General features: G+C 39.7%; 1 protein-coding gene across 1 annotated transcript in view; it reads right to left on the bottom strand.

Annotated features, from left to right (window-relative positions):
* Nucleotides 1–1,084: 1,084 nt before the first annotated feature.
* egfra (epidermal growth factor receptor a (erythroblastic leukemia viral (v-erb-b) oncogene homolog, avian)) overlaps nt 1,085–26,311 on the bottom strand; it is a 52,174-nt gene continuing 26,947 nt past the window's right edge. Inside the window, exons 3-28 of the mRNA XM_074651621.1 lie at nt 25,411–25,597; nt 25,164–25,295; nt 24,997–25,065; nt 23,866–23,984; nt 23,356–23,497; nt 22,697–22,813; nt 21,666–21,792; nt 21,485–21,558; nt 21,310–21,397; nt 20,968–21,167; nt 20,683–20,803; nt 20,165–20,255; nt 18,273–18,430; nt 16,493–16,531; nt 16,185–16,329; nt 15,794–15,916; nt 14,636–14,734; nt 12,152–12,337; nt 11,606–11,761; nt 10,061–10,136; nt 9,184–9,330; nt 8,924–9,021; nt 8,195–8,362; nt 5,060–5,107; nt 4,852–4,945; nt 1,085–3,347 (exon numbers count right to left, since the gene is read on the bottom strand). Coding sequence (XP_074507722.1) covers nt 3,004–3,347; nt 4,852–4,945; nt 5,060–5,107; nt 8,195–8,362; nt 8,924–9,021; nt 9,184–9,330; nt 10,061–10,136; nt 11,606–11,761; nt 12,152–12,337; nt 14,636–14,734; nt 15,794–15,916; nt 16,185–16,329; nt 16,493–16,531; nt 18,273–18,430; nt 20,165–20,255; nt 20,683–20,803; nt 20,968–21,167; nt 21,310–21,397; nt 21,485–21,558; nt 21,666–21,792; nt 22,697–22,813; nt 23,356–23,497; nt 23,866–23,984; nt 24,997–25,065; nt 25,164–25,295; nt 25,411–25,597 — 3,348 coding nt within the window. The 3' untranslated portion in view covers nt 1,085–3,003. The remainder of the gene's footprint in view (nt 3,348–4,851; nt 4,946–5,059; nt 5,108–8,194; nt 8,363–8,923; nt 9,022–9,183; nt 9,331–10,060; nt 10,137–11,605; nt 11,762–12,151; nt 12,338–14,635; nt 14,735–15,793; nt 15,917–16,184; nt 16,330–16,492; nt 16,532–18,272; nt 18,431–20,164; nt 20,256–20,682; nt 20,804–20,967; nt 21,168–21,309; nt 21,398–21,484; nt 21,559–21,665; nt 21,793–22,696; nt 22,814–23,355; nt 23,498–23,865; nt 23,985–24,996; nt 25,066–25,163; nt 25,296–25,410; nt 25,598–26,311) is intronic.

Genomic DNA, 26,311 nt, shown 5'->3' on the forward strand with positions numbered 1-26,311 from the left:
AATAATAATAGAAAAATACTGTATCCACAAGGTTCAAACAAGAAGGCTGTTAACGATTGATGTGTGCTCTTTTTCATGTGAACTCATCCTCCTGGTCTCTGTTATTGTTAATGATTTGTTTCTCGTTCAGGGAAATTGTCAATCTGATTAAAGCACCCAAACAGTCCTGATGAAGCAGATTAGCTGACAATTCTTTGTGTTAAATTGTCAGTAATGGTAACTTTTATTTTATTTTTTCCCCCTAACTTTGATTGTTGCTTATTTAGTAACAACTTGAGGTTTGAAACCAAGTTTTCAGGTGCGTTAGATCTAAATTTAGGAATATTTAACCTAAATGTTATAGTTTATAACCTTTCAGACTTTAACATGTATTTCCTAATGCTTAAATAGTTTGCAACCTAAACTCAAACGTCTCTAGAACCTGCAAACTAAATATGCCCATTTCTAACCCCATACCAAGTTTAATCATCTTTAACTCTAAAGTATTAAATTAGGGAAAATCTGTCAGTTCATTAAGCTTGTAGCTCGTTACAACTGGAGTGTTTAATCTAATAATTTCCCCTCAGGTCAACATTTTAATTACACTTAGGTTTTTTTTATGTCTTGAACACAGCATAAAGCACCATATTTTGCCCTGGTGTTTAAGAAAACCATTGTTCATTTAAATTAATTACTCAGTTTAGAACAGGGCCTTTAAATAGAAGTTAAACTCCTAAATTAGGTGTTCAACTATTAGCAATGTAAGGGCAGATGTAGGAGAATACATCTACAACAAATATCACCTTTGACCTATTAAAAATAAAAAGCCATTGTTTTAATGAAGTTCAGTCCCCTGTGCTCAATCAAGCTCCTTTTATCAGTGATGGTTTCAAGTCACATCAGTGCGGTTAAAGGCTCACACTGACGGGTGGATGCTGCTCTCGTTCAGCTGATTATCTGCTAAATGCATTTGATCAAAGTGTTACTTGAAGTTCTGCAGGCATCCAGATAAAATGACTGAGTAGATAAGTGAATCATTGGGCTCACAGTCCTCCTTCTTCCTTGTTAAAGCTGTAGGGGGAAGGGGGGGAACAAACAAACTGTATTTCCATAGAAAAAAAAGATTTATTCATGTTCACTTTTGAATGAAATAATCACAATTCAGGAATAAGTGCATATTCACGTATGATGTGACGAAACAGTGTACTGAGTATAAATTATAGGTGACTATTTTAGGGTATATTACAGTATAATCACGGTTTTCTGTACATGTACCTGTGTAAAATCTGCAAAAGTAGGCTTTCAGGTTGCTACAATAGAATATTCCTTTAAAACTAGGAATAATATTTGCAAAGTTTAATGCTCTTGCGAGACTACAAGACTTTAAAGCTCAGAGCAGATTCAACTGTCTACACTTTTGTAAAAAAAAAAAAAAAAATCAGACAAGGAAAGGTAATATTGAAGATACATTAGACCACGAACATCAGAAACATATTTTGTTTCTGACTTGAGCCATTCAAATAGTCTGTAAAACAACTTGTGTTTACAGGGAAACGCTACTTCTAATCTAAAAAGTTACTCACATGACCTAAGACAGTTCTACCAGCTTTTTTGTGTTTGAAATATATATATATATATATATATATATTTTTAGTTTGTCCTAGCTTGCAGGTTCTCCGGGTTTCCCCAAAGACATTCAGGTCAGGTTAATTGTTGACTCTAAATTGCCCGTAGGTGTGAATGTGAACATGAATGGTTGTCTGTCTATATGTGTCAGCCCTGTGTTAGTAGTGTATAGGATAAGCAGTTACGGATAATGGATGGAATGGATAGTTTGTCCTAGTTATGTTTTTGTATCAGTTAAAACTTGATAAGCTGCTACAAAAGATACTAGAACGGTGGGAAATAATCAGTAAAAGGGCCAGAAAATACTTCCTGGGTGCCCAAACTAGCTTAGAGTTTAGACAGCTTTGTGGGTCCACACAATATGCATCATGCTACAAGAGTGCTGCAGGTTTTCCACTGCAAACCTCAGAGTGTGAATATGACCGCAAGCACATCTGCTATATTTACCATTACATTCTCTACATAGCTAGTGTGATATCACACATCAGGGGACACGGGGAACTCTCTTGTTTCAATCTAAGAGAGACAGCAACCAGTTTACAATACATACAGATCTGTCTTAGAGCATAAAAGTAACATATTTAAACAATACATTTCACCAGTATTCCCCTTTACATTCTATACAATCGCAACATTTAGTGTCCTCGTTGACTCATCCTTCAGGATGAGTGTCGTCAGGCCTCCGAGGAGCTCAACAGTCGAGCCGGCATTTTACTCTTAAAAACTCCCTTTCATTGTCTTGACTTCCCCACGCCGAAATGTCCTAAGCCTTCAGCGTCAAGTGAGAGCACCACTGTGTGTCGTCAACCCTTTAAATTCCAACACACCGTTGACTGATTGTGTATCTAGCTTGTCATTCTACAACACATGTACCTTGAGTTGTGTTTTGGGTTGAGCTGCCGATTTCTGTGTTTTGCAGTAGAGCTTCTGCTTCCTAAAAAATTGAGGCAGTTTCATATTTCTTAATGGAGGTGTTTAGACCTTTTTCAGCAGTCCTCCACTGACACATCTGGATCACATACAGCATTTTGTCCACAACCTTTAGAGAGATTTTTAGCTTTCTGACAGGGGTTACAACGTATTGACGGAGCGCAGCTGGTCCAGCACCTCTCAGGTCAACTGAGTCACGCAGCTTTCGTCCAGCTTTCATAAAGAAAAAGTCATTTGGTGATAAAAAAAAAAAAAACTCTTTGGAATGAGAGGGATTTTTTGCGTGACAAGTCGGACTGCATGCAAACAACACGGAAAGCTTGCACAAAGTGTCACTTGACTCCGTAAGACATATATGATAATTGATGGTACCACTTAGCGATGCCTTCTCAGCCATCAAGACATCAATGCCCCTTCTTAATGGAACGGGAAACAGTCTCACATTTATTGTCTGTATCCATTAAGTCCTCAGTCTGGGCCCAGGTACTCTACGTTCTCCGCCGCTGGGATGTGTCCGTTGGCGTGGGTCTTGAAGGTGGGAGTGAAGTCCTGTTGGTAATCGGGGTTGTCCATGCTGTTCTGCGGCTGGTATTTCTGAATGCTGTGAACCGTGCCGTTGGAGGTGAGCGGGAGGACGGCGGGGGACGGGACCTCGTTGAGGTACTCGGGTCCGTTGGTCCCGTTTTTAAAACAGTTCAGGTACTCCGTCTCTGTGTCGTCTGAGGAGATGGTGGGCAGGATGGTGCGAGGCGGACCCGGTTGCTGGTAAATGGGATTCATCATGTCTGAGACTCCGTTCTGGTTCATGTAGTCTGTAAGAAAGACACTGACATTAGCGAGGAACCTAGATAGTTTCTCATTAAGTGTATACACAGCCTCAATAGAATCTCATTTATAAAACTGAACAGAACATAATGGTGTCAGGTTTCAGCCCATTAACTGCAAATCACTGCACTGCTGATCATCATCAAACCCCCGAGTTTGCAGATTGACTTCCAACCTTCCAGGCAGCCACTGTGTGGAGTTAAAGAGCCACTCCACTCATTTTCCACATAAAGATCCGTTTATTAATTGTACTACTCGGTCTGTCAAAACATTTATATAATGTATTCTGTGCTACAAACTGGGGGCATGGAGTTCGAAAGAAGTGGATGTTTACAAAGTCCTATCACGACACATTATGGGAAATGTAGGATCCAGTGTTTGTGGAGCTTCATCTTTACTAGGGCCTAAAATTCAGGACATCTTGGCCTCTTGGATGCATCGAATTTGAGCAATCTTTTATAAATCTGTCTCTCGTAAATCCCCAAACTTTATGGAAGGGCAATGCTAAAACAGTAGAGTATCAATTTAATGGCAGCAGGTGGTGAAAATCAACTTACAGACTTGAAACTTGCTTTAAACCAGAGTTTCCCAAACTTTTTTTCTGGGGATTCACTTTTTAAAAATGACAAACGATCGCGACCCAATTCACAATATGAGATGAGCGAATTTGTGCGTAGATAAACGTTCCTGACCATTTCTACTGCCATTTCTGCATCACCTTATATTATCTTGAAAAGATAAACCAGCCATTTCGAAGAGATATAAGTTTGATAAATCATAACTTTGCTTTATGCATGTGTTATTGAAAACATATACTTTATAAATGAGTTAACAGGCAGTTAGGTTCTTTTCATTTCTTCGTGACCCAGTTTTTGGGAATGACTGCTTTAGACAACCATCCCATCAAAGTGAGCATTTCATTTGCTTTACTTTTTTAAATCATTGTTACATTATCATCAAGTGGCAATACAGTTGTGAGGAGCGGCTGTTCTGTTAAAATCTTTCCCAATGGTGCATTCAAGGAAGTTATTTGTTGTCAATTATAAGCTATGTTTTTAAAGTATTAATATCAAATAATAAGTAAATTCTGATGTTGTGAAAAGGACAATGAGAATTTAGAAGTTTGTGTGAACTAAAAAGGTTGGTGCCAAGGGCCTTGCTCAAGGGCTCCCAGTGGTGGTAATTAGGGGAGGGGCAAGCGCTGCTTTTTTCATTTTCCCCACTCAGATTTATCCTGCCAGTTCGGGGGATTGAACCGACGACCTGTCACAAGCTCACTTCTCTAACCTTTAGGCCACAACTGCCCAAATGATGAAATAAATGGCATATGCTGTTCAGCTGTGGCAGCAGTGCAATAAGTACAGTCAGCAATACGCTTCTTGTCCACTAGATGCCCCTCTTTCTCACTGAATCAAACAGAGGGACAAGGGGAGAGCTCTACTGAGATTCACTTGAGTGACATAAAAAAGAGGGGTTTTGAAGGGTACTTGCCTGGAGACGGCAGGAAGGCCTCGTCTAAAAGTTTGTCCGTGGGGTCGGGAATATATCGGAGAACAATGCTTCCGTCTCTGCTCGGGAATCCATTCTGCAACAGAGGACAGAGGTTTTTTTAGAGCTGTGGCACATAATACATATAAATCAATAAAAAGAGGAAAGTAATTTTCTTCAAGTGCAATTTAAAGGATTGATTTTCTCTTACCAATAAGCCATTTCTGCCGTGGTACGTTCCAATGCTACTGTTGAGGCTCTGCAAAACAGACAATATAAACAAGAGTTAATGTCTCATGATGACACCACATCGAATGCAGAGCAGGAAATTGTGTTTTATAGATCAATAACACATCTGAATATCCCTCTGTTATCCATAAAGCAGACATAAAGAGAAGAATGGTTTAAAGTGTAACTGAATGGGCATATTCAGTGCAATGCAAGATGGTCTGCGGTGCTCAATTTATTTAGGCAAACCATTTATTTCTGTTGTCTTTTACTTTGGTGGTATTTGATTCTGACTTCCTTCTTTTATTTAGTTTTTTTTGAAGTGTGTGTTTCTTTCAGTCACTGTGGTTTATTTTAAAGCATCTCAGGGGAAAATAAGTTCCCTTTGAATAGCGATAGAACAGTAATGTGTTTTTATGGTACCCGAGGAACTATAGCTGTCGTCTCAGTACAAGCTGATGAGGATCGAAAAAAAAAAAAAGTCGAGCAAGCAGATTCATATTCATTCAGGCAATCTGACAAGCTTTGTTATGTCTGTCATATTCTCGAGTCAAAGGACTGTGAACGGTGTTAAAACCACGGAAACCGAGCGAATAAAGAGAGCAGAGTGACAGCTGTGGCAATGCAATTATTTTCAACAAGAAAAGGAAATTAAACACGCTGAAAAAAAACTCTGGTCCCATAGTGGGCCATGCCCCAAAAGTGATATTACAAAAGCAGGCTTATGCTGAGTTTTTATTGGACAAAGATCTTAAAAAGTTGCCTGCAAAGGTAATCATACTTTAAAGCTTGTATGGGCTAACCAGGCTGTCAGAGGCCGGCAATGTTCCCAGGTGCAAGAGCCAGACCTACGCATGGCCTTCACTGAACCTGAGGTAGAGGAGTTCTCATCAATCAAAGGGCACCTGGGAGGAAACGTGGGAGAGGGGATGATGATGAGGACGAGTGGGTAGGGGTCAGGAAGTGGAGAAATAGTCCCACTGGTGACAGTTAAACAGAATGAGGGCAGCTGGGGTAAGCAGGGTTCAGACCAGGTACGACCGGCCACTTAGATTAATAATAACTGGGGCTGTCATTCGATGATTAATCGCATGATTGTCGGAAATTAATCACATTTTTTATCTGTTCAAAATGTAACTTAAAGGGAGATTTATCAAGTATTTAATACTCTTATCAACATGGGAGTGGGAAAATATGCTTGCTTTATGCAAATGTATGTATATATTTATTATTGGAAATCAATTAACAACATAAAACAATGACAAATATTGTGCAGAAACCCTCACAGGTACTGCATTTAGCTTAAAAAACATGCTCAAATCATAACATGGCAAACTGCAGCCCAACAGGCAACAACAGCTGTCAGTGTGTCAGTGTGCTGACTTGACTATGACTTGCCCCAAACTGCATGTGATTATCATAAAGTGGGCATGTCTGTAAAGGGGAGACTCGTGGGTACCCATAGAACCCATTTTCATTCACATATCTTGAGGTCAGAGGTCAAGGGACCCCTTTGAAAATGGCCATGCAAGTTTGGAGCACTATTTAACCTCCTTCATGACAAGCTAGTATGACATGGTTCATACCAATGGATTCCTTAAGTTTTATAATTTCAAGGGAAGCCAGTGTAAAGAAAATAAGATGGGATGAGATTCAAGTCGAGACGATTAGTTCAACTGTCGGCGCTGTTCGATCAACCTGGATTCTGTTTAATCGCCAGCGTTCTGCTAAATTGCTTTCAACAAGCTGAAAAATGACTCTGCGTTTATTTCCACCCTGACTCACAGGGTAATGATTTATGCAGAAATCCCATTTCCCAAAACACAGTTGAAATAGCACAATTACACTTTCAAACAGTTGACTGCGTGTTGTTAAAGCGTGCGCCGCTGGTGCATGTGGTGCAGTTTCTTAAATCAATTAATGCTGCCGTTTCTGGGAAATTTTACCCTTCGTCCAAAGCAGCTGCTATTCCTCTCTCACTGTTTGGATAGAGAAGGCCAATGTGAGCGAGTCTGCCGTGTGTGTCTGTAGTAAAAGGTATCTGTGTCTCATTACATGTACAGATTCACCTTTTTTTTCAGTTGACTCTTTATTGGCTGAAAGTTCACTGCATAAAATATTGTGACAATATTCTGGCTCTGGATCTCAGATTTGTGTAAAACCTTTAAATGATTAGAAGTAAATGTGGTCAACAGCTGCTATAGTTTAAAAGCAAATGACTGCAGCCCAGTATTTTCCAACCTGTATAGTGAGTGTATAGTTCATAAATGGACCTTTCTCTGTCTACATTATCTAGCACTTTCTTTCATTGAACTTTTTTCTCTGTAGTTGTAGGTTTACTATAGGTGGACAATCAAAAGAACTACGCCACCTTGTGGAGGTTCTACATATACAGACAGAAAGTCAGTTTTCACCATGAGTTAATCAGAGGCCAGTTGTGTTAATAAGTAATTTTTCTGGTCAGTCGACTGTTTGCCTACAATAATTATATGACCAAAAAACTGTGCTTCATGCCTTGAACTTCCATCAAAATGGGAATAGTGGTTTGCCAGTTCTGGCTTTTTAAAGTTTGAAATGTTTTCTTTAAATTATAGCATTCGTTTTCTATTTTAAATGCCTCATGACCACAAAGCAGAAATGATTCACCCCTCAAAGTTTTTCTGAAATATCAGCAGTGGTATTGGATAAATCACATTTAAGTTATTTTTTGTGCCATGCAGGGTGTAACATTTTCTTAGCTTTTACCCAAATCCGAGCCGCAGTATGTCACACAAATGTCAACTGAGACAGATCATCGCAGAAAGACAAAAACTAAGGTTTATTGTTTTCCAACGTGTATTTTTTATATGAAACAGCCCGGCACACTGAACTGCAGGCTGCAGACTGTTTACCGCTGTGACCACCAGTAGCCCTCGTCCATGTCATGTTGCTTTTTCATACGTCAGCGGACTAATTTGCCTAATCTTCGCAGGTCTGCGGTGGAAATGCAGTGGGCTGAAGGAACCTTTTAGTTCATTGAAAAGTAGTTCCAGGGACTAAAGGTCCCAGAAACTTTGGTGGAAACCCAACCATCCAAAACCTTTGATTGTTTTTTTTTTATATATATGAAGCAGCTTACCGAGGAGTGAAGCAGTGGGGTGACGGAGGTGCTCGGACTGCTGAAGAAGCCATGTTGTGGCACCAGGTACTCGTCCGCGTCAACGGCGTCCTCCATGCCTTCCACGCTGATCAGGTTGCGGTACAATTTAGGGTCTTGTGGACTCGGCAGGTGCATGCGGTCATCGCCCTGGAATAGAAATAAAGTGTTCTTCTCATCAGCTCGGTGTGTCCAAAAGCTTACTACGATTCATCGTCAAATAAAGTGGAGATTTAAAGAGGACATATTATGCTTATTTTCAGGTTCATACTTGTATTTTTATTTCTACTAGAACATGTTTACATGCTTTTATGTTAAAAAAAATATATTTAATTTTTCTCATACCGTCAGCGTCTGCTGGCTCACTCTGTTGTGATTGGTCAACTTAAACAAACTCTTTGGACTACACTTCAGCTCCGCTCTAACTAGCTTTGGTTGAGGGCGTGCCAAACTAGCTGCTAGGCGGGTATTATGCAAATGTGTTACTTGGTGACATCACCACATTACAGAAGAAAAGGCGGGAGTTTAAGCAAGGTGTTTCAAGCAGTTCAGGAGCAGTGTTTCTGTGGGGGAGAGTAACTCCCTTTGGTGTGGACTTTGTAACTTCACAGACATTTTACATGCACAAAAAAACTATATAACAGATTAAAGGAAAGGAAAAAAGTACAAAAGCATAATAGGTCCCCTTTAAGATCTGAGGTACAAACATACCTGAATGACCAGATATCGAGGAGGATCCCGAGCCATTTTTGTAAACTCAGCTATTAATTCCCGGAAACGAGGTCGGCTATCTGCATCAATCATCCAGCCTGCACAGACACATCATCATGAGACAAGAAGATAAGATGAAACTTAAAATGCCTGTGGGGAAATGATCAGAACTCAGCTGCAACAGCTGATTCAAAAGGAAAAATGTATGTGAACACACTTCAGAAAAGCAGAATGTTTCAACCACGGCCCACCAAGCTTACATTTCACCATGATCATGTAGACATCTATGGTACAGATTGGTGGTTGAGGCAATCGCTCCCCTTTCTCCAGAACCCCGGCTATTTCACTGGCTGGAATCCCATCATACGGTTTGGTCCCGAATGTCATCAGCTCCCAAATGGTTACTCCTACAGAAAGGAGGACAGTTGGTATAATGTCAGTCTGCTGAGCTGTCATTCACTTTGTTTTGCCCCCCGATAAAAGACAGGAAATGAGAGTGACAGGATGTAAGCTTCCCAAGTATCACACAGTATCAAAATAGCTATGTTGACAAATTGGCTCAGCCTGCAGGAGTGGGAGTCAGCAGGATGCATCTCTGTGTTGGAGGAACTGAAGGAGGGAAAAGGAGGAAAGGAAGCCTGTCACTTCTGCCAGGGTCTGCTGATGCTTTTGCCATATTGAGCGGAAGGCATGATCAAAACCCTCGGGAAAAGAACGTTTGGAGCAGGCCCACACAACAAATGCTGTATGTGTGTACTGAACTGAACTGTTTATGTGGGTTGTGGCAACAATCTCTTCTGACGTGATATTGTCCATGCGAGACTGCTGGTGTGTAGGTGTGTGCTACCTGTGTCCTAAAAATCGCAGATGCAAGCAAGATGTTCTCTCTTCTCTTTTTGTGTCTTAAAAGATCCAAAAACAACATCCTATCTGAAGCTTCAAAACTGCCTTTCCTCTCTTCGCCCCACTCGCTGTTAAAACAATGAATCAATGACTGTCACCAAAACTCAGGAGTACAGAAGCCCAGCTGTTTTACATATCGGAAGTTACACAAGGATCCAAGCTCAGTCTGCATCGCAAGCAGGGTTCAAGCCTCGCTGGGTTAAAGGTATTCACAACATAAAGCACAAGACTTACCGTAACTCCATACGTCACTCTGGTGTGTGTACGTTCTGTTCAGGATAGATTCAAGAGCCATCCATTTTATTGGTACCTGCGGAACAAAAAGTAGTAATGTAATAATCTACAAATATTACAGTAATGTCCAAAAAGGCAATGTACCGGTAGATTTACACTTAATATGATACAAATGCACCACCATATTTTTCCTTTGAGTACATCTGGACAATAAGCTTGACTGGACCACTAACATAGAAGATATTTTCCTGCAAAAGCATGCAGTCTTTTAATGAATACAGCACAGATACTTTTTGCTGGCAAGATTATGCTGTACATGTCTGTGTTTGCAGGAGGGTGTTTTTTTTAAAGGTGGGTGAAGAGAATGTTAATGAGCTCATTGAGACTCAGTTGTACACTTGCCAATGGACTCTCAACAGCAATGTCTGTAATAGCCTATTAAAAGGAGAAATAACTTAATTTGTATCCTTATAACATCAAGTCAAATTTGGCTTCTTCACTCAAAGTACACTTTGTTAAATTGAAATCCATTATTCTGACTTTAACACATACAGTATATAATGTAACTGCACTGTCACCTAGTGGTGCAGAATTGCAATAGTCACACCTAAAAAAAAATCCATATTTTAGCACAAAGTTACTGAAAATGCTAACATTTAACATAGATTTCAATTGTATTAATGTCGTTTTTGTTACAGTTTGTGTCACAAAAAGCTTTTTAAAATATTTCTGGTATGGGTTCCTGCATAAGGAAGTCCCATACTAAATGAATTACTGTTACTGTAACAAAACGCTTCCCTGTCTGTTAAAGTTTAATTAACAACGCTTCTCAGAATAGCGAATAGCATCGAACTACAACAAATGAAGGAAATGCCAACAGTAGCAGGCGTGTATGTTTGAGCTCCAGTCCAGCTTTGACCAGATGAATTTCTAAGAACTGGACATCTGCTCCTCTGTTGAGGAAGAGCAATACAATGTCTGGAAAGAAACTGAACATTGTAGTACATGATGAGTCAAATGATTATATCATCAGTTTGGAAAAAAAATAATAAACCACAGATGTAATGAAGTCCTGATAACATAATAAGGTAATACACCAATATATAGGATATTCTACCATAGTATTGGAATTTAATACAAAGCTTTGGAAATTATCATTTTATGGGGAAATTGTTACATCATTGGGTACTACAGAAAGAAGTGTATAGGTCATCACTACACACACACATTTTCCTCAGAAAATAGTGCTTTCAGTTGCACAAAGAAACATTGATAAGAGAAAGAACTTATCTGATTTGTAATTTCTTTTCTCTCTGACATCTATTTATACTCACTTACATAAGATACAATCTAGAGCAAGTCATTAAAGGCTATAAATGTACAAATATTATTGCTCTTAGGCCTATTTGAGTACAACAATCAATGACTATAAAACTGAAAAAAAAGAAATCTAAGTTGTAGGGCAGAAAACTTTCTTTTAAATGTATTTTTATCTTTTTGAAATACTCGTGACAGACAGATGCTATATTTTAATCTCCAACCAACCTTTCCACCATCTGCGTGGTACTCTTTCTCGTCTGCGTTGAGGAGTTTGGCCAGACCAAAGTCGGTGATCTTGACATGTTGAGGAGTCTTCACCAGGACGTTTCTCGCTGCCAAGTCGCAGTGCACCAAGTGGCGCTCCTCCAGGTAGTTCATACCCTTTTGTCAAACAAACGATGAAGTGCAAGTCATTACATAAGCGCAGTGTTCTTTTTCACGAGCTGTCTGATGTGGCATGGAAACATTGCTTGATCAGACACGATCTAAAAGTGCTTTCATGATAGAGTTGTCATCATCACCTAATAAGTCCTATCATTCAACAGTTAAAGGCAGCATGTACTGTTCTTTTTAGCAGTTGTATCAACAAAACAACTTTACTTGCTCTGCAGAAATGCACGGGTGATTTTGTTTTTATCATTTGCCCTGTACGACTAAAAAAAAAAACATATAGGCATGAGATTAACTGTATTGTTAATGCAAGTAAAGCGCAGTCGCTATTGAACAGACCCTACCATGTAACTTGATGCCTTTGTGAGGTGTTTCCCTTACCTTGGCTATCTGCACACACCAGTTGAGCAGGTACTGGGAGCCGATATTGTCTTTGTTCTCTTTGACGTAGTCCAGCAGGCAGCCGTAGGGCATCAGCTGGGTGACGAGCTGCACAGTGGAGGTCAGGCAGATGCCAAGCAGTCGACACACATGAGGGTGTTCCACACTGGCCATCACATAAGCCTCCTGTAGGGCGCATGTAGACACACAACATTTTTTTTTCGTCATTCAATGTTTGATATTATTTGGGGGCAGTCATGTGATACAAACAACAAAACAACCCCCTTCACTAAAGACTAAAACAAACGTTCTCACCCTGGACTCATACACATTTTCACCCCCCTTTAAATGATCTGACCCATAACTGTATTAATTTCATTTAACATTTATTTTTGCACTACTTGCACTTCACCTCACAGCATTACACACATACTGTCTGTACAGTAAAGATCCTCTCATCTATTTAAACTATTGTTGACAATTATTGTATATTGCTAAATGTGTCTATTGCTAAGTTATTGTATTGAAGAGTATTGGTAATTTTGACTTTTTTGCTGCTGTAACGGTGAAATTTCCCCCTGGGACAAATAAAGTAAGTAAGTGAGTGAGTAAGTAATTAAGTGAGTGAGTGAGTAAGCGAGTAGGTAAGTAAGTAAGTGAGTGAGTGAGTAAGTAATTAAGTGAGTGAGTGAGTAAGCGAGTAGGTAAGTAAGTAAGTGAGTGAGTGAGTAAGTAATTAAGTGAGTGAGTGAGTAAGCGAGTAGGTAAGTAAGTAAGTGAGTGAGTGAGTAAGTAAGTAAGTAAGTAAATAAGTAAGTAAGTGAGAGAGTGAGTAATTAAGTGAGTGAGTAAGTGAATAAGTAAGTATGTAAGTGAGTGAGTAAGCGAGTAAGTAAGTAAGTGAGTGAGTAAGTAAGTGAGTGAGTAAGCGAGTAAGTAAGTAAGTAAGTAAGTAAGTAAGTAAGTGAGTGAGTGAGTGAGTAAGTAAGTAAGTAAGTAAGTAAGTAAGTAAGTGAGTGAGTGAGTGAGTAAGTAAGTAAGTAAGTAAGTAAGTGAGTTATTGTATTGATAAGTATTGGTATTTTTGTCTTTTTTGCTAAGCTGCTGTAACAGTGAAATTTCCTGCTGGGATTAATAAAGTAAGTAAATAAGCAAGTAAGTGAGTAAGTAAGTGAGTCAGTGAGTAAGTAAGTAAATGAGTAAGTAAGTGAGCAAGTAAGTAAGTAAGTAAGTACATGAGTAAGTAAGTGAGTAAGTAAGTGAGTAAATAATTAAGTAAGTAACTAAGTCAGTAACTGAGTAAGTAAGTGAGTAAATAAGTCTACCTTATCTTATCCAGTGCATGGGCAAAAGGAGATAATTGGCATTCACATTGATGGATTAAAGGTGCAAAGACAAAAAAATGTAATTCTGTCTGTTTGAGAAAAACGTCTCACAGCCCTTTCCATCTTCCACTGAACTAATATTGGTAGAAAGTCTATATTTAACCTGGAAGCTGATAGCTTAAGAAACATGACATTTGTGGAAATATCCAGTGTTTGGTGATAAGTTTCTTAGCAGCAGTCATACCCAGCGAAGCATATTGTATGTGGCTCAGCAGAGTGGAAACTCGTCATAACAGAAAAGCGAATTAAAGAAAAAACCATGGGGATAATCCACACCGGCCACCGACAGCAGGCCTCCTACAAGGAGACCCGTGCAAACAGCACTTCAAACTGAGCCTTATTTAGCAGATTTCCTGTCGTGAGTACATTAATTGTACCCCAAATATTCTCTGCATGACTACCACAGTATCAACGCCGTTCAGCAAATAACCACTTGATTGTTGCGAGCTCTGTAATTTTGACAGCCTGATGAGGAAGAAGAGGCTTCAAAGCACATTTAAAAACAAGCCTCTGCCCTTAAGTCATGAAGTTCAGAGGACGTGTATGTCCACCACAATTTCCAGATGTGCAGTGACTGAGCAACCGCAAAATCACAGGATCTAAAGATGCACACTCAGCTGTTTGCATAATGCGTTTTGAACAAGCTGCGTCCTCAGTGCGGCTACAGGACTGCATTCCTTTCCAGAACACCTCAGCCTTGGATTACAAACCAACGCCCACGCACAGCCCTCCAATGAATTAATCCCATTTCCTACAGAAGCATGACCCATTCTCCATTACAAGGAAAATAAGTAGTCATTAGTTTCAAATTAAGATGCATGTGCTATAAATTACAGGATACATTACAGTTAAGTTGACATCTGGGAAGCAATAATTGTCATTCACTTTGTGCAACACATTGAGGTACTTCTGACTTCCAGTCAAATGATAATAATGTGCATAGTTTTTCATTTTTATATGTCATTTCCCACCAGTAGCACACACTTTACTGAAGTAGTCCAGGAAATAACACTATAAATGAATGGCTTCTGTTAGTTCTGACTCAGTATTGCAGTAAACGTCAGTTAAAAAAATTTACCACATGAATCATGAAACTTACGTCCAAGATCTCTTTGTTTGCTTTTGGTGATGTGGCCTCTCTCAAAACCTTGATGGCCACAGGGATCTTCACATCCTCTCCCTCTGGAACCCACAGGCCCTGTAAGGACACGCGTTTGTTATTTCGCATGCTTTTAATTACACCTGAATCATCAAGTGAACACGAGTGCATACATGCAAATCCACAGTGCAATTAAATGCTGACGTTAATGTATTACCCCGCCCCCGAACACTTTGTACTCTACTACATTTGAGAGGACCCTTAGTCCCCACTAAACCTAGTGGTGGAACATAACAAAGTACATTTACTCAAGTACTGTGCTTAAGTATAATTTTGAGGCACTTGTACTTCCATTAATGTTACTGTCATTCTACATTTTCAGAGGGTAATATTATACTTTTTAATCCACTTCATGTAGTTGGCCGCTGTTTTTTCCATACAGAACATACATCAGCATCTGGTTTTGCTGAATATTTAGATGATTTCGACAATGTAGATAATGTTTTTGAATTCGATGGCCACCCGTATTTATTGGAGTATACGGATATTCAGATTTCACAACGAGACTTCTCCTTGATTGGGCTTGGACACAATAACAAACCAAATCAAGCGAAAGGTAAGAAAAAACGTTTTATTTCTCTGTAGGGTCCTTTTCATAATGTTGTCAGACACTTATAATAACAATTTGAGCCTGTCAGTGACAAAAAATAAGCACTTTTAGTGGACGTAACGTTACATTGACGCTGCTCGCTTGATCTTGCAGCTCGTTTTGTGGCTGCTGGTTACAGCATTATCCCTCAATACTGGAAGAATTTCAAAAATAGTTGTCCCCATTAGTCAGGTTGAAAAATACTGAAGTTACCCTTTAACCTTAACCCTCAAATAGCCCCACAATGAGATTGATACAAGTATACTGTATATACACACAGCACTGAAAGTGAAAGTGGAGTCACTCACGCATGATCTGGCAAGTTAAAAATGTGTCTTTTAATTGAAAAATTGACAACAGATGTAGATGTACGAAAACACTGACGGGCGTTGGTTATGTAAACTTGGCTCATGCCGTACTCCTGAGCTCCAGCTTCAATAAAGCTCAGCGCTCGAATGGAACTTTGACAGCAAGGTGTTCAGAGACACAAACCCGGAACATGTTATTACCTTGTAAACGGTACCAAAAGCTCCTGATCCCAGCACTTTGATTTTCTTAAACTCGGGTTCCTTCAGGATCCTCAGCAGAGCCTGGTTTGGTGCCTCTCCGCTTGGAGTCAGAGGTTCAACCAGCTGGAAAACAAGGACTGAATATCTCACATACTGTCATGCAAACAGCATCTTTTAAAATGAACAGTACAATACTGTAAACAGAATATGAAATTGATGCCTTCACTTTCCCTTTCAAGCAATAGATGACAAGTAAAATGGACTACCTCTGCATACAGCAGACTTGTATCTCTGTAAATAATCATCAACAGGCTCAAAGATACTCCTCTCAACATCTTGAATGTCTTGATGTCTTCCTACAAGCGAGGTGACTCAGTCCCCCTCATCTTACCTCTCTCTCCTGGAGAAGCCTGCGCATGGTTCTCTTCCTCTTGATGTGGCGTCGGCGTAGCAACACAAACACAGACAGGCCTGCAACGAGAACAGCCAGCAGCCCGCCGACTACACCAGCCGCAATCATGGAAAGACCAGAGTGGCTGAAAGACAGGTGGGAGCTCATTTAAGAACGCAGATAGAAAACAGAGCACATTTCCGAATTCAATAAACAAATGAGAGATGAAATTAGAAAGTCTAACTTAGGCAAAGTCAGTGTTTACTTCACTTATTGCATCAGCGATCAGTGTTGCTGGATTTACTCACCTTTTACTCTGGCAGCCTTTGAGACCAGGACCCATGCACCTGTAAAGAAGCCAATGCAAAGAATCGGATGTAAGCATACCATCACTTTGATTTCACGCTGCATATTCATTAATTCATTCAAGTCATCATAAGTCCATTGTTTCCATATGAAGCAACAACAATCAGGGAAAGGCTCTGCAATCAGTGCTCATCAAAAAAACAATCACTGCTGCCAAACTATGATGTTTCCTAACATTTTTCATTTCATCGCATGAGTGCAAAAATGATGAGACGCTAATTTCTTCCCTCAAAAGCATCCAAGTCCTCTGCAATTTGCTACAAGTCTACAAGACTAAATAATTTGAATGCATCAATCACCGGGGTCCATCGGGGTCTGTTTCGTTCTATGTCGTCCAATGATGTAGTTACCAAATACTAAACTAGTGAAAAATACGAGTTATGGAAATACTTCATCATATTTTACTTCATAAAAAGTTTTACAATAAGGTTACAAAAGCCCATCCACACAGGGATACAAACGGTTCAATGACATACAAACCATTGCACTGCTATTAAATACAGGCCTGCTAATCATTTGATGAGGTAGCAGAGACGTAGAAGAAGCAATTATCTGAACATAGGTGACCATTAAGTAGTATGCCTTATTTCATGTATAAAATAATATAATATAGAAATATAATGTATTATTATCAATCAATTACTATATCTTCAAACACATTGGAAATGGTTGTGCTTTTCTTCTCTCTAATGTGCAAAACAAACCGATCCAAAACCAAAACCGTGACCAAAAAAACACAATACAAACCGAACCGTGGGCCTGTTGAACCGTTGCACAACTAATCCACACAAGTGTGGTTTAAAGGACGTCCCTAAACCACAGTAACCATCAGTATACCAACCAGCCACCACTACGGCTGATAGTCCATCAATACAGCCCGTTTTCAAATACCGACACTTTGTCACGGCCGTCGGCGTTCAATACCGCTGAACAACGCAGCGGGCTTTTCGTTAACTACAATGTAAACCCATCCGTGGTAGACAGCCAGACAACAGTAGACGCACAGGGAAAGTGTTGTGGTGAAAAGAGAAACACAGGTGGATGAGTCCAACAAACACAAGGCTTTCATCCAGGAGACCGCTGTTTGTGTCCCATGCGTTACGTTTCACTTTCACGTTACAATCAGCTGATCGTTCATGCCCCGTGTTCACAACATCCAGACACATTTTCCCTGTACAAACATAGTAGTTTTAAGCCCAACCATGTTGTTTTTTCATAAACCTAACTAAGTGGTTTTGTTGCCTAAACCTAAGCAAATGTTTTTGTTTAATTTACAACATTAAGCATGTGTTTACTGCGACCGAAAAGTGACGCCAACGGCCGTGACAATGTCAGTATGTTACGAGGTGGGATGAGAACGTGTTGGCATTGCAGAACTCTCCTTTGGAAAACTAATATGAATGGAAACGCATTCAGAAACCTACAAAACGATGGTATGCTTTGAAGAGCAAACGTAATAAAAGTTTTAGTCAATGGGCAATTTACTATTTTAGTATAGTAGTTATTTTCGTTTAATCTTAGTCTTCAACATCCCTCCTAAATTGTCCGATTTCATCATTAATCTCAGCAAAGATTGCCTCATGTTGGAAGCCGACCTCTCTCTCCCCAATCTGTGCCAACAGAACCACAGCTGACCCCTCTGGCTCGGATTAAGTTACTGCCTCAACATTACGACAGAGAGACGCAGTGCCAGCTCCCAGGTCGGCTCAACAACGCTCTTACCCCCGAGTGCAGTTTTTGTGGCACAGCTTGCACACTTTCATCTTGTCTGCGTATTTCCACACCAGCGTGTCGTCCTCCGCTGGCACGCCTTGTGGACAGCGAGGCACACAGAACAGGCCGTCTTGGAAGTTGGCACACTTTGTACAGTTTTCAGAGCCCTGAAAGGAAAAGAAAAAAAAATCATGATGTTTACAACTCTCTCGAGAGAGGAGTAGTAAATATTGTGAAAACTGCCCTGTCTCATAATAATAAAGCAAGCTGCGTCCATCTTCCTCATAAAGATGCAAATGTTTGGAAATGAAAACCCACCCAGAAATGTTGGTGGTGTAGTTTAGGCCTGTACAACTCTGTTCTCTGAGACTTAATGCAATTAAGACACTCCAGGCAAAAACATTGTTTTTCATGCATTGGTCAATTTTGAGATTTGGGGCTATTTGGCTTCCATTACATGTCTTCTTTCAGACTAGTAACATCCAAAATACACATTTTGGTGTTTATTTTACTACATCTTGTCTATTTGCGTCTGTAGATTTCTCCTAAATTCACCAAAGTTAGCATTAGATAATGCCTCATTTACACATTCAAACATCAAATTAAAATAATAAATAATAGTACAACAAATATATGTCTTAATGTAAATAATCAACTGGGGAAGTTTCATGGTGATATCTATATGTTCTTTTTTTTTTTACTCTATTCACCTCTAGTGTTTTCAATCCATATCTTTAAAGGCCGTTTTCCCAAAATGTATTTTTTCTCAGACTCTGAGCCAGAAATCTTCACTTCAGTAGCTCTTACACCCACCAAACCTTCCAGTTTCATCCCTATCTATATTCTGAAGGTTTTTACAGAGGGGTTTGTTCATATATCATTCATAGCCTGATTTATAGAACATTTTATTCCAAAAAACATAGCGGAAATTGATTTTTTATGGCTGTTGACAGTAATTTCTGATTTATGGCATGATAAAAAGAGATATCCATAATTCCCTCTGTAGAAACATTTGACTCTAACATGTCAGCAAAATAAAACAAGAATTTTTTAACCTGGCTTTATCCAATGTACAGATTTCTGTTCTGGAAATGTATGGAAATTACCGCATATATAATAAGATAATGTCTTATTTGCATATTTAAATATGAAATTTCAGAAAACTTGTAATACAAAAAAAGAATTGCCTTAATGTAAGTAATCAACTGGGGAAGTTTCATGGTGATATCTATTAGTTAAAAATGTTACCCTATCCACCAGGGGTGTCTCCCCTCAAATGCTGCAATGTAATACTTTCTTTCAAACGGTCTACTTCTCTTGTCAATAACAATACTCTACATTCCCAGAGTTACTTTCAACAGCTCCAAAAAGGAGACTGGGACTTGTTGTTTTCAGTCAAAGACAAGATTAGGAGCATTTAAAAGTAGATTGTGTGCCAACTAGATCAAACAGCCACACCCCTCCTCCCAAACACAACATGTCTTGTGGCTACAGTGAATTATGGTCTATTTAATAAGGCTGCTGTTGATGGAGAAAATGGAAGTGCTGACTCTTCTGCAACAGATTTAATGCTTCATAATTGTTCATTTGTGGCGCTCTTTGATTCTGAGCGTGACTGACACAAAGACATGACGTTTATTGCTGACATTTTAGATTCATAAATGATGTTCACAAAGCTGTTCTAACATGTGTTTTCTAATTTGTATAATGTTTATGGCTGCAACTAACAATTTCTATTAAAAATCAGAGAGTTATGACCTTTTTTTTCTTAAAAAAAATACTCAAACTGCATAATGGATTATCAAAATAGTTGACAACTAATTCAATAGTTTACAACTAATCGATTAATCGTTGCAGCTCTAATGATGTTTGTAATAATAGTGTAGATGTGACACACATACAGGCGCATTGCAGGTTGCAGTCCCATTCATGTGTTTACACTCGGGGTGACACTTCTCGCAGATTTTATTCACGACGGTCTCCCGCGGTTCTCTGCAAAAACAAAACACAATAACAAAGTTGACAGACGCCTCATTTCAAACAGTTACATGTGAGGTGAAATTCTTGATCCCTTTTTTTGAGGGCACAAGTTAAATTGTAAGCATGTCGAGTTTTAATGTTTGACAGAGATCTGCAAAGATAAACAGATGTGAGAGAATGTGCCATTTCAGCTACAGTGTTTGGGTTATACCGACTGGAGGTTTAACTTCAGAATACCTCGGATCATATTCGGTCTTTGAATTGATTCAATAACAAATCCCCAACGTCTAATGTCTAGTCTGGAAATGCTCCTGGTATGAAAATAGACTTTGAAGGAGTTAACTGTAGAGCACACAGATCTGATGTTTAGACTTGTTTGTCTAAAACAAGGCACATTTCAGAGCTTAAAAAGGCATTAAAGTCCAGATTCCTCCCTTACCCCTCCAGGATGTTGCAAGAGTCAACACAGCTCCCATCACGTTTGTAGTCACGGCAGGAGAAGCACATGTCCGGGCCGGGACCCCAGCAGCTGTCCGTGGTACACTTCCTGTCACACTGGGCTGAAAACAAACATACCATAATCTCACAAAGAGATCTTTCCTGCATAATTATCCAATTTTGAAACTCATTAATTAAATCTGGCTTGTGCATTACGTAATCAGAAACTATAAAACAAAACAACAAAAAGCATCTGGCTGCATTCGTTGTGGGAAACCAAATTTACCACATGTGGCAGCTGCAGCATTTTCCTCTATTTTGGCACTTTGGCTTTCTGATTTGAAGAGGCCCTTCCAGTGGCTTTTGTTGGTGTAGCACAGGTTCCGGTTCTTAACGATGACCACGTCTCCGTCGCTGATTTCTTTGAGGGAGCGAAGGCCCAAGTATTCGATATCGAGCTGAGCCAGCATCAAACTTTGGCTACCACTGATTAAGAGAAAAAGGTGGAACAGGAAGTTTTTAAGACAGCCTTGAATACTCAACTCTTGAAAAACTAATTTCTTGTGATCCAGTGGTTGTGGATCCTTGGGGGGGGGGGGGGGGGGGGGGGTCTTTACAAGGAACATACCGTTTAGTTCGTCCTCGAACGATCTCCAGATTCTCAAAAGGTCTGAGTGAGGTAAGGTTTTCTGGCCACGTCTGAATCAACAAGTATCCTGAAGCAACAAATGGGTTGTTAATGGGGAGACTCTCTAATATGCATTTAATGTGTCATGCATTACTCACGTCTTATGTGCTCTTACCAGTAATTTCCTTCACTGTCTTAAACACATCAAGCTGGGCAGGCTCCATCTTTGGTGTTTTGGTAAATCGATCCCTACAAATAACAACAATGTCATTGGTAAAGGTGCCCCATAATCCATTGCAGTTGATATACACAGGCTATACATGAAGGCTGTAATGCTGCTAATGTCCTTGACTTACCCATAAATGGATGGGTGGATGATAGCAATGTTACCGTTGATTTTCGTGCAGTTTTTGAAGGAGTCAATGTTGGTGGCATTGATAGACAAGATGTGAGTCAGGTTTCCTGTTCCAAGTCCATTACACACTGTAAACAAATCAGTACAGAAACTGTTTAAAGCTCTGGACCGTACTCTTATTTTGGTATTAAGCATTATATTTCATGGTGAAGTGTAATGTTAGAGAGTAGAGACCGGCTAAAATCCTACTTTTTTAGTGTTCTAGGTAGTTTTTTATTAAGGTTTTATATGATGCATCTTCAAATTGCAATTAGGGCAAAGTGCTTGATAGTATAATGTATTATACAGATACTTTTCGTGCATATTTATGCATGTAATTTCATGGGGACAGAAAAGGCACCGATTCGGCGGAATGGCCCAGTAGACAATCACTTCCCTGCTGTGTCTATCTATCTATCTATCTATCTATCTATCTATCTATCTATCTATCTATCAGTGCATGATGTATTTGGTCAAAGTGGAGCGAATTTTAACAATTTTACATAACATTAAGTACATAAATTATAACAGTGTATCATATTTTGATACAATTTGTATGTAAAATATAAGACGGGAAAACAGTGAAAAACAGCTAACCTGTCCAAAGGGAACAAAAATCCACCTACCAGCACCTCTAAAGCTCACTAGTTAACACTGTATATCCCGTTTGTTTAATCCGTATAAAAACCAAAATGTAAAAATAATAAAGTTGTGGTTTAACGGGGAGTTATGTGCCAAGCTTACCGGCTGCAGGTTTTAACAGCTAACTTCATATTTACTGGACAGTGGTATCTAAGTGAATATTTCCCAAAATGTTAAAAAGTAAAAAGTGCAATATTGGCCTCTAAAATGTTGTGAAGCTGAAGTTCGAATAGTATAAAATGGAAGCACTCGAGTAACTCTGAACTGTAATAAAGCACAGTGCAAACTGCACAGTGTACATGAGTCAGAAATATGTCCCCAGGTTGCACAGTGATGGCTTTAACCCCCTACCTTTTGGACACAGTCCGTCACACTTGGCGCACTTCCTGATTCCTTCCTCGTCCACTTCGTATGTGTTCCCGCTGCACGTCCGCACACACGCTCCGTGATCAGTTACAACATAGTTATCTGGAATGATTCCAAAAGACAAGCGGTTTACTTCATAATCATGTAATATTCAACATTTACAGGTTGGTGACATAAAAAAAAACAATCTAAATGTGCCTTTAAGCATTAATAACCTGTATGGGTTATACGAAAAGTATGACTATAGGTACATAACAATGCTGCAGGCCTTACAGTATAGGCTGAGTAACACTGGGACAGACCTGTGTAAGTTAAACTGAGAAAGAACAGTTGTTGCATTAACACGCCCTGAAACTCAATCATTTTCTACAGTTTATAATTAAACTTGGACAAACTGTAACCTCTGAATGTGTAACAACCCTGAAGGACAACCTGGGCACTTGTTCAAGCATAGCACAATGTGAAAAAGCTCATAATCACTCGTGATGTGTTTCATATTGGCCAGTGAAGCCTACTAGTTGTTTTACTTTATTTATCTTCAGCTACAGTGCATGCCATAAATATATCGCTGTCTAGGAAGATGAACAATTTAGTGACAATGTTGGCTGAAAATACAAAACAAATTGAAGTTTATCCGTCCTTACGTGGGCAGCTCGTGACGCACTTGGCCCCGAAGTTGTACTTTCCGTGTGGATTGGGTACCAGCTGGTGCAGGTTGGGGTCATAGAGCATGAGGCCCGGGCACGCGTCCTTACACACCCCTTCGTCCTGGAAGTCCCGACAGGCCTGCAGGACAAACAACAGTCATCCAGTACACTGGGACCATAACAGAGCCCCACACTAATGATAACACTGCATTCCTCTCTGCAGCCTTAATCCTCAGAGCTGCACAGAGAGGGAGAGCAGACGCTGATACTCGAGGCACTGCCAAATGAAATATTTAATCTGCAGTTATATGTCTCATTCGTATCTAACCAATAACAATATTTCTGATCATAAAAACAGGTGCTGCTGAGGGACGGCTTTGTTTTGTTTTCTCATCCAGATTTAAGATCGAAACATTCAGTGTGTTTTGTTGTTTAAGCTCGTCTCCTCCCCAGCTCCTTTGTCATATCATGACTCTTGTCCCCCATGCGAAGGTGTCTCTCTCTCACCAGACAGTCGGTGGGCCGCGGTCCCGTGCAGCCGGCAGCACAATGCTCATTACAGCAGTCGCTGGGCGAAGGCCCTTTGCATCTCTTAGAGCACTGCTGTGCACAGTTCAGCTTCGTTACTGGAAATAAGAACAGGACAATGTCAGTGGAACGACCTGCAGCAGGTATTCTTCGTTCTATTAATTTTTTATTTTGAGGCCAAATTAAAGTGGTTCATTTTGCATGTTCAAATTTGTTTCACCTTGCTGTTGTTGGTACGCAGTGAAAACGAACAAGTAATATGAAAACATAAAGAGACTCATTGTTTCTCAATAGTAGAGTCTAACTGTTTTTAGTATTTTACCACACCATACATATGGATGGATATAATGTCAAAATATTACAGATTTCAGCTTTCTTTAACTTTTAACTTTTTTAACTCAGCAAAATCATATCATCTATTTCAGTTTTGCATAATTACATAATAAACCTAGAAATAAGCGAAACATAAATAGATTATACATGAAATAGAAAAATAAGTTAAAAGGACAGTGTGTAGGATTTGGTGGCATCTAGTGGTGTGGTTGCAGATTGCAACCAACTGAGTACCCCTCCCCTGGTCACTCCTCCCTTTCCAAGACTGCGGTAACGTGAGCCGCAGATCCCAAAGCTGTGGTAACGCCGTTCGCTTAGCTCAGAGGCCATCTATACCATAATAACACTACTTTAGAAGCAACGGAAGTCAGACAGCGGCTGGCACGATTTTGCACTCTGCGGCTCACGTTACCGCAGCTTCCTAAGTGTGTTGGAGAACTACGGCGGCCTTCAGGTAACGTAAAAACAGGAAAGGCTCTCTCTAGAGCCAGTGTTTGGTTTGTCTGTTCTGGGCTACTGTAGAAACATGGCGGAGCAACATGGCGGACTCTGAAGAGGACCTGCTCCCTATCTAGATATGAAGGGCTCATTCTAAGCTAACAAAAACTATTCTTATGTTCAGGTGATTATACACTAATGAAACGTAGTTATGAATAGCATATTCCATTTCTGCTAATAGATCCCATGAAATGTTACACACTGTTCCTTTAATACAGCATTGATTTTTTTGTTTATTTTTTCCTCATGATAAAATGAAACCACAGGATAACAACTCACAGGTCTGACAGTTTTGAGGACCGGGTGCCCAGCAGGAGCCGTTGAAGCAGCTTGAGTCACATTTTTTACCTGTAAAAGCAGACCACAGGAAATAAACAGGTTGAAATGTTTACATCACAACCTTGAAATTAAAATGTCTTTGTCTTCTGCTGTGAAATGTTACTTACAACGTGGATGGCTGATGGCCTGTGGGAGCACCATTTTGGGTTTGCTGTCAGCGTTGACGATATCGTTCCACTGTATCGTTTCCACATTGCACGGCTGGTTGGTCCCAAACTTTACACCTCCTTTAAGAATTTCTGCAAAAGAAAACTGCCACGTGAATTTGATAAAAATGCACAATTAATATGTTTACAGCTTTATAATAATACAGATATGTCACAGAGAAGTGAAGAAAAGCAGAGGTGGACTGACCTGTCAGGCTGGTCAGAAGAAGCTCATTGGTGCCCTGATTGGTATCTTTGTCATAATTGGTCAGCACAGCGAGGCCAAACATCCCCTCGTAGAGCGAATGACCTCGAATGATGCGCAGGTTCTGCAGAGGAATCCTGGACGCTGTGTTGAGGGCGATCAGCACGTAGCCGCCCACTTCTTCAATAGACTGTGGAAGAAAAACATGAGAAAGCAATGTTGTAAAATGAAGCAGCAAAGTCAGGGGTTCTCCAAGCAAAAAAAACAAGGTAAAATAGGATAAAAACTCGACCTATGTGAACGCTATTTCCTGCATTTATATACATTTATATCAACCTTATTTCACAATGTGAAGAAACTAGCTATCCATAATAATAGTGGTAAAACAAAATCATTTTAAAAGCATGTCAATTATTATTAATGTGCTAGCCCTACTTGACATTATATTTAGTTTCATTGATAGATGGTGTTGACTTTACTCTCAAACTTACAGTCAAACTTGTGATCAATTGGTGCAACAGGCTGCTGATACGTAATGATAGATAGTGTTGTTTTTTGCATTTTTACTGAAAAAAGCATCATCCTAGCACATAGCACACCGCCTAGTCTTTATTCAATTCTAGCATCTTTTTAGAATAAAAGAGCAAATAAATTATTTTTTTATTGTTTTGACAATATATATCATCATACTGCCCAGTCCTAGGTGCAACTTTATTTTTAACATCCTGACTATTCCCTGCAGGTCTTCCTCTCAGGCTGCCTCGACAACCTCCACCAATGAGATGGTTAGTGCAGTATGAATGTAGCCTGAGAGACACAAAAAAGTCCAAAAAGTACTCGCTATCACTTGTAGCGCTTATTGCCGTGAGCAGAGATGACACTGATGTGAGTATCAGCAATTTAA

Source organism: Sebastes fasciatus, chromosome 11, assembly GCF_043250625.1.
Source record: "Sebastes fasciatus isolate fSebFas1 chromosome 11, fSebFas1.pri, whole genome shotgun sequence".
Taxonomy (NCBI): Eukaryota; Metazoa; Chordata; class Actinopteri; order Perciformes; family Sebastidae; genus Sebastes; species Sebastes fasciatus.